Here is a 12,947-nt window from a genome sequence, read left to right as displayed (position 1 = left end):
ACTAAAACATATTTTGGATTTTGTATTCTTCGTGGTCTCAAAACCATAGGAGTTGAACATTTTGTAAATTTTGTACAAAGTATTGTGGAAATTAGTAAACATCCAGACACAGTTGTTTTGTTTATCTGGGATGTGTCTGTGTGGAAGTCCTGGGGCTGGATTCACTCAAGAACTTAAGACTGAAAGGTGGTTTAAACTTCAATACCAAAAATTAAAGTCTACTTTTGAAGTGAGAAAATGGGTAGTGGTCTCCGTAAATGAAATATTAATCCTGTTTGATGAAAAATAAGGAAGTGGCCAACAGTAGCTTTGTTTTTCTGTGGACTACTTCGGACTTGTACTGAACTGAAGTAGACCAAACTTTTCAGCTTAGAAGTAAGGACCAACTTTCGGTTTAAAGCCACTTTGTGAGAGCAGGCCCATGGGGTGTTAGAAGTAGTACAGGTGGCCCTGTTTGTTTAGTCTGGTCCACTGGTTCTAGATCCCCACCAACATCAGCCAGGTATCTTTTTAATGTCAAGCCAGGGGTTATTTTCCCTTTACTACATCTTGTTTAAAAGGCCCCATAGGTGTGTTGTTTATGTTTTTAACTGATTTGTGTGTTTTGTTTATGTTTGTCCGTTTAAAATGAATTTTCAAGTGGAAGATCCTTGTAAATTTGGTGCAAGGTACTTGGGAACATCAGAGGAGTGTTTTACCAGTATTATCCCATTTATCTGTAGCTTCAGAGGTAGAAGGAAGTTCATCTGTCTCCATGTTTATTGCATGTGCTTTGTTAAATCTACATGAGAATGAGTAAACCACCACTGCTGCCAAAATTAGAAAGGCAGAAGTTCATTTTTTACTGCAGGTTATTTAAGGTTCTTGGAAGGCAGCAGCCACGTTTCTTCAAAATAGAAATCTCTAATCTGCTGCAGTCTGTAAAAATTGTAAAGATTTTTTACCCGACTTGACTGTTTTTTGCTCTAATATTGTGTATTTATGTATTTACATTGCAATCAACCATATAAATAGCTGGCTGCAGCTCAGCATAGTAAATTTGAGCCAAATTGTCTAACTAATTTCAATTTCGTCCCATTTTTCATCAAATATTCATATTGACTTAATTCAGTTTTCTGATATGGCTTAAATAATTCAGATAATAGGATGCAGGAAATTTTATCCTAAAGTGGAAATTGGAACAGGTGCATGTTCAATAATTGCTCGAGTAGGGAACATACTCTGAACTTACTCCATTTATTGTATACTTATGTATGCAGCAGGAATGGAGAACAATCTTACTAAAGTGAGCACAGAGATGCCATAACTGCCATACCAACTTCATGGTCCAATGGACCTTTGCATTTCTCCCAGTATTTCAGCACTTTTATATTGTTATAATGAAGGATAGCTTTCATCATCATCATCCTCATCATCAGGGGGACACCCTGAGTTTCAAAGGCTTTTGGCAGTGGCAGAGACATGCTGATAACCAGGGTGAGGTTCCTGTAATATCTGAAACTCAGGGTGAACAGAGCTGGTAGAGGGCTAGAGTGAGTCATGGAAAAAAGGAGAAAAAATAGCCACACTTGTGCCACTGTATCATCTGTTCATAATGAGTGAAGAAAACTGCAACCAAACTTTGCTATGTTTGCTATCTGACAAACCTAAGTCGTGTTTCATTTCAAGTTAGGCCGACACATCTCAGTATGCTATCTTGTTATAAATATATCACGATAGGAGGCATGTTGGTGGTTCTGCTATAATCTGACATCATTTGGTCTCTTTTACTGTCTATGTTAGCCCTTTTGCAAACAAGGTCTTAGATAGGCATCATTATATGGGCAGCATTATATGGAAAGGTTTCTCCCAGTTGTACACAGTCTTATACAGTACTGTTTTCTGATCTAGGTTAGCCCCTTTATAAATACTATCTCTTTTTTACTGTACAAAGAGAAAAAAAGAGGAGGAAAGCTCTGTAATACACCTTCACATCTTTCAAGTCTTGCCTCACTGGAAAAAAGGTTACGCTTCCTTTGAGTGACAGTGCACGCTGCTTTAACTGGGAGAACACATGCTTTACTGCCTGTTATGGCAAGAAATAAACTTCCCAAGTCAATAATTGACAGACGATGGCTGAAATATCACATCATGAGGGTGAATGGTGGAGAGCAAAGGAGGCAGCAGCATCTGGCAGCTCGTTTTGAATGCTGAAACTGTCTGAGTGGTGATTGCTGTTATTGCAAAATGTTCAATTTAATTTTTGTGCTGTTTTTCATGTTCAATAATAATGGTAGTTTTTAAAAATATTAAAGTGAATTATTGCTGTTAAATTCTTTTTTGATACATTATGCATGCATTTATTTATTTTAATCTTACTTTGATAAATATGCAGCTTTGAAAAGGGTATGCATCAAAATGGAGATATTTTAACTGCTGTCTGGAAAGATAGAGAACCAGTTTTGCAATGTAGGGAGTGAGCAGAGGCGAAGCACAGAGATGTTTTTTTCTTTTCCTCAGGTCTGAATGGAAAAAAAAAAGAGTTAAATGCCCTAAAGGCATATCATCAACAATTCATCCCATTGTATGAGCCATTAAACTGTTGTATAACAATGGCAGAGAGGCAGATAATGACCGTTTATCAAGCCAAATCACATACTAGTGGAAGGCGGATAATGGGGGACGGAAAAAAATTGTTTTGTCTGCGGTTTGGGCATCTTGCTTGGTCTGGTGTTTCACAAGATGTCATGTCTTGAATGCATGATCAGAGTGAACTAGCGCTGGCAATCTGGGTTGTTCTTACTGTTAGGATTTTGTGTACTTTAAAAGATGTGAATGTATTGACTGTTAAAAACCTTAGCTGTATTGTTGCATAAATCTTGATTTAACACTTCAATCTCCAGTTTTTATGAGAGAAATCATGAAGTATCTTGCATAAAGAGAATTGGTACTATTTGGGACTGGGTGGTCGCTTTTCATAATACAACAATGCAAATACTTAATCCTTATGATCTTGTGAAGAGTTTTGAAGTTTTATTGGATTGTTATGTATTAAACCCTTGAAACTCCCATTTTTAGTTCAATAAATTAGGAAGAATTTTGCTGTTGTTATTTATTTAACACTTGAAATTCTCATTTTCACATAACACCCAAATGGCAAATTTCATGCAATGTTACAAGTGGCACTGAAATTGAAAACCTCATTATGACGAATATTGTATCAGAATAGCATAATCATTCCAAAATTGAAAAACTCATTTCCAAGGGGATCATTAAATGTCACATTATCCTTTTAACATGACCTGAATATTACTACATTAATGTGATGTTTTATGAAAGAGAATCACCATTTTCTTAATACCTTTTTTTCTGTTTCTATACAAGTCATTTTAAGTGAGAAACCAGAAAAAAAACATATCCCTGTTATCAAAGAATGATGTTTCAAAAGATGGCAGAGATGCCTGTTTTTAAAAAATAACCTTTTTTTAAATATATTTTTATGGCAAATTAGAAACCAGTTATGAAGAGAGAGATGGGAAATTTCTGATGATGGTTGTCAAATTATGGCAGAGATACTCCAGTGCACATTATACTTCAAATTAAATAGCATTTATTTCAAATTACATTTGAAAATGATATTGCCGCATCAATGTATATTGGGGTCATTTAATTTCAATTGGAACCCATCATATAGAGGCATATAATACCAGTATCAGAAGACTAATTGAAGATGCCATCTGAACCTGAATCTCGTGGTGAAGATCGCAGGGTTCATTTGGTGCTCTCTGCCACATCAGAGAAACTTGCTGCAGAGGAGAGATGCGCGTTTGTTGTTTTATAATTTATTACCTCTTGTAGTCTCGGTGAGGGATTACCTGTGACATTTTTCTCCTAATATTTCAATCTGCCATTTGTAGTATTCATATTCCAGGCCTTGATTATGTTAAGGGTCAGTTTTGTATGTAGACAGGGCTTTTGTTCCCTGTGTAATTATGTTGGCTGGTGACTGTTTCTTATGCAAAAATGCAAGTAATAAGCTCTGATGGAAGTCTCTCTTCTCAGAGTTATTCAGTACTTCAGTAAAGAAAGACTCCTTGTTGTTTATGATTAAAGCAAGGCTTAAAAATGCACCCATTTAGTTCATAAGTCAAACAGATAATGTTATTAGTTGGTTGCTGTTCCTTATGCAAGAATACAAACTATGAGTCTGTTTCCCCAGTCACTCGGTGCTTGGTAAAAAAAAGAATGCTGCTAATACATAAACAGGACTTTGAAAAAATGTACCTTGTTTAATTTGTTGACAAGTCAAGTAGATAGTATACATGATGTTATCAGTTAATATTTCTTATGTAGGAATGCAAATAATGAGGTTTGGAGACAGTCTATTTTGCCAATGTTATTCAGTACTATTTGTAAGAGGGCTTCAAAAACCTTAACCTGCTCTTCATTTTATGTAACTCAAGGAAATAATTCAAAAGGAATCTCTTAAACATGATATGTGTTCTTAGCTGGGTTGGGCAGGTTAATTCATAATGATGATCATGAAGTCAGTCCATACCAATGACACGGATGCCCCGCCTCGTCTCATATTAGGATATTATTGACTTCCAGACGCCTCTTTTCCAGCGTCAGGTGTCCCTGTACTAAGTGTGAGGTTAAGTGGGTCACCCATTCTGCTGTATTAAGGCAGATCAACCTGTGACACCTGACTCTTTGCTGGAGACACCTTGACCTCCTCGTCTCCTTTCTTCTGTTAGACAGTCTGTAAACAGGGGCTGGTTCTACGGAAAGGGTTCTAGTCAAGATGGTCTTTAGTTTAAGACTAGCTTTGTAGTCTGTTTTGGCCCATGATGAGGCATTAGTAGCATGTGGTCAAGTGAAGCATTGCACCTTGGTCAGCCATATTTGATCCACAGACTAGTTAGTTTGCTGTTGTGAATGTGGCTTTGGTAGTAATACAGTTAGGTGTCTGTGACCAGAATTATGTTGTAAGGTGCAGCCAGGGGTGATCTTTTCTCTTAAAACAACTCCACATGCTGTCGGCAACGACAGTTAGTTGCTCTATTGTAACACTCAGCACAGTCACACAGAATGCTAAGTTCTAACTCACATTGAAGGGTGACATTATATCAGGGAATAACACCTATCCTTTATATTTATTATTATATACTAGTATTTTTAAGTGTTAGAACGTAAGAGAATATTGCCTATCCCTATAAGATTTTATCTTTGTATTGAAAAGCAGCAATGTGTGAAAGATATTTTAAGAGATAGAATAGAAGAGTGATACATGTTCTTATAAGATGACACTGAATTCAGGGATCCTATCATGTGTTTGAAAGTGCCAGATTATTGAGGGAGAAAAAAAAAACACTTATCCATATGAGATGACACAGAATGCAGAGTTCTTTCTCAGTATTGAAAGGCGACAATGCGTGAAAGATTATTATCCTCATTTTAAATGACATAGAATGCCAAGTGATCTGTCGGTATTGAAATGTGACAGCACACGATAGGGGAAACTGATCCTTATTAAAATACAAAATGCTTGAGACCTTCCACTCATTCACAGGTGACAGTTGTGACGAAGATGTCTGTGCTCCTGAAATGGTCACGAATATTCGCCTGCTGTTATTAGATCCTGTATCTTGGGTGAAATTTTTTCATCCACAAAAGGTTGTCTGAGGTTGCTATTTTTTGTAGATCATTAATTTTTTTTTTTTTTTTTTTTTTTTTTTTTTTTTTTTTTTTTTTGAGTGAGGAGATGTGAATTTGAGAGTGTGGGATAAAGAGCTAGAATATTTTGCAGATGGTCAGAGAATGTCGCTGTACTAGCACATGTGCGTCATGTATGCGTGGACTCACGCACATGTATACACACACATACAATGTCTCTGTTTCCGTCTCTCTCTCAAACACATGTGCACATGCTCACACACACACACACACACACACACACACACACACACACACACACTGATCTTAGTCCTGAACAGTAACAAGAGACATGTATTTTGGAGAAAAAAAATAGATAAAAACCGACTGGACCAACGGACCAACGCTTTACCTTTAAAAATGACAGACATAAAGCGATGATAACACACAACGCCAGCTGCTGGTAGTCTCATCAAGTATTGGAAAGTGATGGTGAGAACTAATAATTGCCTTGACAGTGCACAGTGTAATATCTTTTTAAATTCCCCAACATCTGGTGAGTGTCTAAAGGCATGGAGACAATGCTTTGTCTTCATTAAGGAGAAGATGGGAAGATAATAGAATAGATGTTTAACCATGTTATTAACTGTTGTATTTTTAGCACCACTTTTAATCTCTCTCTCTCTCTCTCTCTCTCACACACACACACACACACAAACTAAAACACTAAAATGTTTGAGAAACCATGTTTGGCAATATTGATTACATGTAAGTGGATCTTCATTTATTGCACTTTATGAGTGACTGGCTGTCGTGTATCTAATTTGATGAAAGTTCAGCATATGCAAATGATTTTAGTTTATGCATAAAGTTGGATGACCAACAAAGAAAGTTTGCAGTTGGGTTGATTTATCAACTGATTAAATTGAAAAAAAAAGGATTTATTGAAAGTTTGCCCTCAGCAGCTGTCTAGAAGGTATCGGAAGTGTCAGTATTTAAGTGTTTTTTACGTCCCTTCTTTGTCATGCAGAATATCGCATGTAATGTTGCAGTTGTCAAACTCGTCACAGTTGTTGAATTAAAATTTCTGCCATTTTTGTTGCAATGATAAAAAGTGGACACTTGCTCCTGAGTAAGTTTTCACACACAGCTTTTCTTTAGTTTCTTTAGTTTAGAAAAACTGCTCTGAAGATTTCGGAAATCTTTGTCCATGTCATGTTTATAACATTCTATTTAAAAAAAGGAAAAATATTTTCCCCATACTTTTTAACATAAACCAATTTCAAAATTTGTTCTTCACAGAACATGTTTGAACAAAATTCTTTCACTACTGAATTCTTGTCAATTACAAATGATATTTAATTTTGTGTCCTGTAGAAGGGATAGCATCACTTAGCATTATACAGTATACATTCCAACATTTTATTAGTACCACCAGCGTATACGCTGGCGGTACTCATGGTTTTAGTCCCGGCCCGTCTCGTACAGCTCCGCCGGCTCCGCCGGCTCCTGCGGCTCCGCAGTCGGGCGCCGGAAACAAGTCACCGTTACCGCTTCTCCTCCTAGACCGCAGGGACCTGTGTCCCCATCTCTTGGATTTAGGTCACATATAATCTCAACTTGAACCCCCTGGTATTTTTGTCTCAGTTAGTGCATTGGTCTGGGTGTGACGCTCACTGAAATGCACCCTTGTCAAAATTTTTGAAAATTTGATGCTAAATATCTCCCAAACTGAAGGAATTATGGAAAAAGTTACTATAGAGGTCTGACCAAAAGTCATATATGGAGTTTCCAAATATGCCCTTGGATTTGACATTTGACCTTTATTTCAAGGTCAAACAGGCCAAAATTTTCTAAAAATGGGAATTTTCTGTAAAAAAAGAATTGTTTGTGCCAATTTTCAGAAACTACACAGACCTAAGCTTTCATATTACAGTGGGGACTACTATTTAGGGACTCCCTTCATCTTCATGGGTTTGGGGTCAATCGGTGCATTTTCACCGGAGAAGCAGTCATTTGATGCCAAAACTAAAAACTCTGTAATTGTGGAACTGTTTACACTAGAGACGTCTTGTTTTTTGCATTTAGTACAGCTTGTCAAGCACAATACTGGAGGTGGTGTCCATTTTCTTATTTTCCATACGGTTTAGGAGTTGCACTTTATTAAATAGTACAACAATGCAATATTCAATAGTTAACATAAAATGAAAAAACACTCCCAAAATTAGCAGAGATACGCCCATAGAATTTGAATAGAAAGTCATTAACTAGCAATCTAACTGTGACCTTGATATTGACCTTTGACCTACTTTTCATGATGAACTTCACTTTGCAAGTTTTCTGGTCCTTAATTATATCATCAAAACTAGCAGAGATACACCCATAGTTACCATTGAACTTGAATAGGAAGTGATATACTGACAATCTTAGAGCGCATTCCCAGAGATTAAGATCGATCTTACTTGATCGACCTAACTCCCTGCAGTTAGCCGACCGCACACGGAATTTAATTATTCCCTTACAGCTTTTAGTAGGCAGGACAGGCATTTAAGCCAGCTATGCTGACAGTAATCTAGTGAGACTCCCCATGGGGATAGATCGATCTATAATCTGTGGAAATGGGGTCTTACTGTAACTTGGAAATTAGCCTTTGACCTTCTTTTCACTGGCAGTCTAACTCTGACCTTCAAATTGATCTGTGACCTACTTTTCATAATGAACTGCACTAAAAAAAAATCCCTCCCTTATATCTCCAAAACTGGCAATAGTTGCTATTGATCTTGAATAGGAAGTTATATACTGGGAAACTTTTACTTTGAAATTGACCTTTGACCTATTTTTCACCATGAACTATAGTTTGCAAATTTTCCCACCCTACAGATGCATGAATACGCAGTTTTTTTTCCACAAAAGCCAACTGATTGCCTGCATATATATATATATATATATATATATATATATATATATATATATATATATATATATATATATATATATATATATATATATGCAGCAGTTATATATAGATATACTTGCTTTAATGCATGATTAGTTTGACATTAGTACCCATTTGGTCAGCTGTACATGTGTACATTTAAAGCAATAATAACTCTTCCTTTGAGATTCAAAATTCCGCAAGAAATACATTCTAAACAACAAACTGAAATATATTATACTGCATTTCACCACTAAAACAGCTGTTATTGTAGTAAAACTAAAAACTGTGCTTGTCAATAGGGCTTTCGATGCCTTTCTTCCTGGTCGTCAAGGCATTCGTTGCCAAGGATTTTGGCGCATCACGCAGATTCAACTATATTTTGTTGTTTATCTTTTTTTTTTCAGCACTACCCAAACAAGCTTTTCACTTTTTGGGTGGATTCAATTTCCTAAATTATAATTTCTCTCCCAGTTTTGATATTCTAATTATTTTAAATGTCAAAACAGCTGCATCAACCCATTTTTAAATTTTCATTAATATATATGATACAAACAAGCACAAAAATAAAGAATATACGATGTTGCCCATGTAGGCCAATATCAACTACAGAATAAAAGGCAGCACGGTTTAACCCAAATATAAACAAAATTTCAAATATTGTTTCCATCACAGTTAGTGAGGAAATCCTACATTCACAATGATACTACATCCTTGTATTTGACCTTTTACTTTTGCCCACCTGATTTAAAAAAAAAATTATCTATGTAAAATGTTAACCCTTGTTTACTGCATTTTATACAGCTTGTCAACCCCTCCCCCTTCTTTTTCCTTCCCATACGAATGCGCTTACTCCAGCTGGTGGTACAATACCAGGAGGCGGTATCGCCTCTCTGATCCTCTAGTGTAATTATTGACACTATCACCAAATTTAGGTATTTTGAATCTGTCTATGTTGATATTGATTCACTATCCTACACAGCCTGAGAGGCGTGTTTACACAGAATTGTGGCGGATTGACCTCAGAATTCCAAGTGCAATTGTTTGTTTACCTCCCCCTGACAGGCATTGTGGATTAAGTCTGGTAGGAATGCATCATGTATTGAGATGTGTGTTTATACTATGGGCTGTATTTTATTATCTAACTGTGGGGATTGTCAGTATATATATATTGTTGTCTGCCAGTAAGATCATATACTGCATGCCAAGGTGTTCTCATCAGTGATTTAAAGTGAAGAAGTTTTTATGACATTGTGTAACGAGTAAAAAGATGATTTGTAGGCTTGTAGACATGAGATTTTTAACATGCCTTCTTCCCTTTTGACTCTTCATTATTCCCCCAACCTCCCAAAAAGTTGGAATAAAAAGAATGAAGTAACCATTTGACAGTTGTAAAAAAAAAAAATACTTGGAAGTAAATGACATGAATTTTGTGGACAGTGTGTTGTCAATGGCATCCACACCATGAGACATCTCAAGTCCAGTAGGGGTCCCTTTAGTCCATACAGTGTCCAACACATACCTGTCAAAATATCCTGTATGCATTATAAATAATGGCTTACTTAGGCAGAATTAACGAGAAATATATTTTCCATGATAATGTTGGTGTTCTGGAGGCAAATTCGGGCAGTGTTGACCTTGAAATTATCTTATTTGTGCGACTTGACCCTACTTCCTCCTGGCACCTGTCTGTATTCAGAGGTTATTGTAGGACAGTTTCTCTCAATGTCTGTCTGAATAACAAGGACCTGTCACCAAATTCAACAACCCTCTTTAGGGTATAACAATATTGGTAGAAGACAAGTTACTTTATAATGGGATGATGGGGGGATTTTTATTTAGCCTGCTATTCCTATTTAGCCTACTAATGTCTAACTTGAGGGGAAGAATGGTACAAATTTGTTTTCCTTGACTTAAAGGTACAATGGCATTCTAAAAACAGACATTGAGTACATTATGGCTGGGTTTTCAGGCTGATTTCACTTCTCTAAGGGAAAAGACAAAGTTGCCTTACTCTTATGGAAAAATTGACTTTGAAAATGTTCAGTGTGGTGAATGGTGTCAGTTTGTTTCTGTTGATAATAAATAAGACATGATGGAAGTCACTCTGTAGCAGGGCAGGGAAACATTTCTCTGTGTGTGTCACCAACTGTGCAGTGTTCACATAGACCTATGTGTACAAATAAGTAGTATAGAAAAAATAGTGCCAAAACTTATCAAACATTGGAAAATAGAACTACGAGTGTACTCATTGTACTTTTGTAGTCTTACTATGGGACAGCAATTTTGATTTTATGGTGTCCTCTTTGGATATGTGTATAATTTATGTTGAATAGACAGAGATGATGTTCTATTAAGAGGTTCTTAAGTCAGCGGAGAGACGGTTTTTCATTAGTTTTTAGGGGGAAGATTGATAGCCATACCACACATAGCACATTCATTGTGCTCCAGTTTGGTGCCTATCACAGATCAAAGAGTCCATAGCCCTTAAAGCCTATATTTCATCGGCATTATCCAGTATAGAGGCCTGGTATGCATTTCTTATGGCTGTATGATGTATAATAATCAGTATTGGTATTATATTATTGTTATACTGCTCAGGGGCCTGGTGTACTGTCAGTAGTGCCCTGATGTTGTAAAAGTAAGAAAGTATCTGTCTGGCTGAAGATGAGTGTCTGTTAATTGCTGTCCAAGTTGTTGTTTATATCGCAGGTCACCTTCTCTCTTTTTTTTCTGCACTTCTCTTCCTTGATAACCAGCGGCAGCCGCAGCCTCCTTCTGATAATCCAATTAACCTATAATAGCCAGGTTTTTCTATGCTTGATCACCCGCTAGGGACTTGTCAGGGAAGAGCGAGGAGAAAAATATTGGCGTCCTGGTCCAGACCATGATGGAATGGCTCTTCAATTAATGTCCAATTTGCCTGACTTCTACCTGGCTTTGATGTGCTTAATGGTGTCCGTATTGCCCACCTATTGACCCTCTAGTTAATGTCCAGTTTTATGGGGCATTTGTCCTGCCTAATGGTATTTGATGATCTGGCCAGACAGATGTGAAAAAATGTTGTTTTTGTGATTGTGCATCTCTCTCTCTCTCTCTCTCGTTATAAATACTGTTCATAATCCACTTTATTTATATATATATACATGCATCATCCTGTGTACATAACTGCATATATCTGCATGCGTATTTTGATTTTTTACAAGCATGATTCAATTGTTAGCGGCTGAGAGATTTAGCTAAAACTATTACCCTGAATGTGAAAGAATTATTACTTGATTACTGAATACCATAGAATTTTAATACCTGGATTATCAAAGAAAAATGTTATTCTGTGTGTTAAAGATGACTCTCAGTTTGTTGTTCTGAGAAGTAATTTTTCCCTTTCTTATGAAATTGCTTTCTAGTGTTTTATAAGATAGCAATTTAGATTATATCACCAGATTTATGTTCTCTTGCCAAGATCAATATTCCTGCAGAGAGAGAATGGTTTTAATGCAAAAATAGATCAGGAACCTTTTGTTTAAGTGTTATAAGACCACTGCTTGATGTACTCAGTACACGAGTGTGTTATATCATGCATACTGTGTCGTGTAATATGGCATGCTGTAACACGCGTGTTAACGTGTTTATTCACGTGGTTTGGTTTTCTATTTCTAGGTGCTACCAGAGATATCGGATCTGCTCTCACAAGACTATGTCTACGCCACAAAAGTATAGAGAACAAACTCAAGTCCTTCACAAGGTATGTTTGTGGGTGTTGAGTAAAGGTGTCTGAAGATGTTACACCTGTCTGTTACCTTGATTGTCCAACATGCACACACACGCTGGAACTTAAGACATACCAGAAAACAGTGGCACTCTAGGGATAAAGATAAAGCTCTAATGTTTTTTGTCAGTTCGTTTTCATATCCTAATGTTTGCTCTTTCTTTTAACATCTTTGCACTGATATTTGCCCATGTTTCACTTAGTAGGACAAGACATTCACAATATGCCCCAGAGACTTAGTTCAAAGAGTGAAAAAAATGAGATGAGCAGTCTTCTAGAAACTGAAAATCTAATTACTTGGGTGAAATTTTTAGCAGATTTCGTGAAGTTGGAATTTTTTACACAGTCATTTTGTGAAACAAGCCTCCGTAAAATCAGCCCTGCATGCACTCAAACAAGCACACGCACACACATCTACGTATCGTAGTGTGTCACTGTATTGATCCCAGGTATTTGGGTGCAGTCTCACAAAGTTGCCGTGCACGTTCGTGAAATTGATCAGAAGCAGATCTGGAGCAGTCTAATCAATGAGGCAGTTCAACCCCAGACTGTATTGATTCCCTGTGGAGTTAACCTCTCCTCCTTCCCTCCTTCCTTCCTTCTCCAGAT

At 36.8% G+C, this 12,947-nt stretch overlaps 1 protein-coding gene across 8 annotated transcripts in view; it reads left to right on the top strand.

The window, feature by feature from the left end:
* The window catches only part of LOC106152420 (protein MTSS 2), a 58,736-nt gene that overhangs the window by 29,916 nt on the left and 15,873 nt on the right, over nt 1-12,947 (top strand). For all 8 annotated transcript variants that reach the window (XM_087011246.1, XM_087011247.1, XM_087011244.1 and 5 more), the window contains one exon: nt 12,230-12,314. In XM_087011246.1, the coding sequence (XP_086867372.1) occupies nt 12,230-12,314 (85 nt within the window). The remainder of the gene's footprint in view (nt 1-12,229; nt 12,315-12,947) is intronic.

The sequence above is a fragment of the Lingula anatina genome, chromosome 4, assembly GCF_051362555.1.
Source record: "Lingula anatina isolate TDL-2025a chromosome 4, LinAna3.0, whole genome shotgun sequence".
In the NCBI taxonomy this organism is placed as follows: domain Eukaryota; kingdom Metazoa; phylum Brachiopoda; class Lingulata; order Lingulida; family Lingulidae; genus Lingula; species Lingula anatina.
Note: the sequence above shows the minus strand (reverse complement) of the source record. Positions and strands in the feature narration are given on the sequence as shown.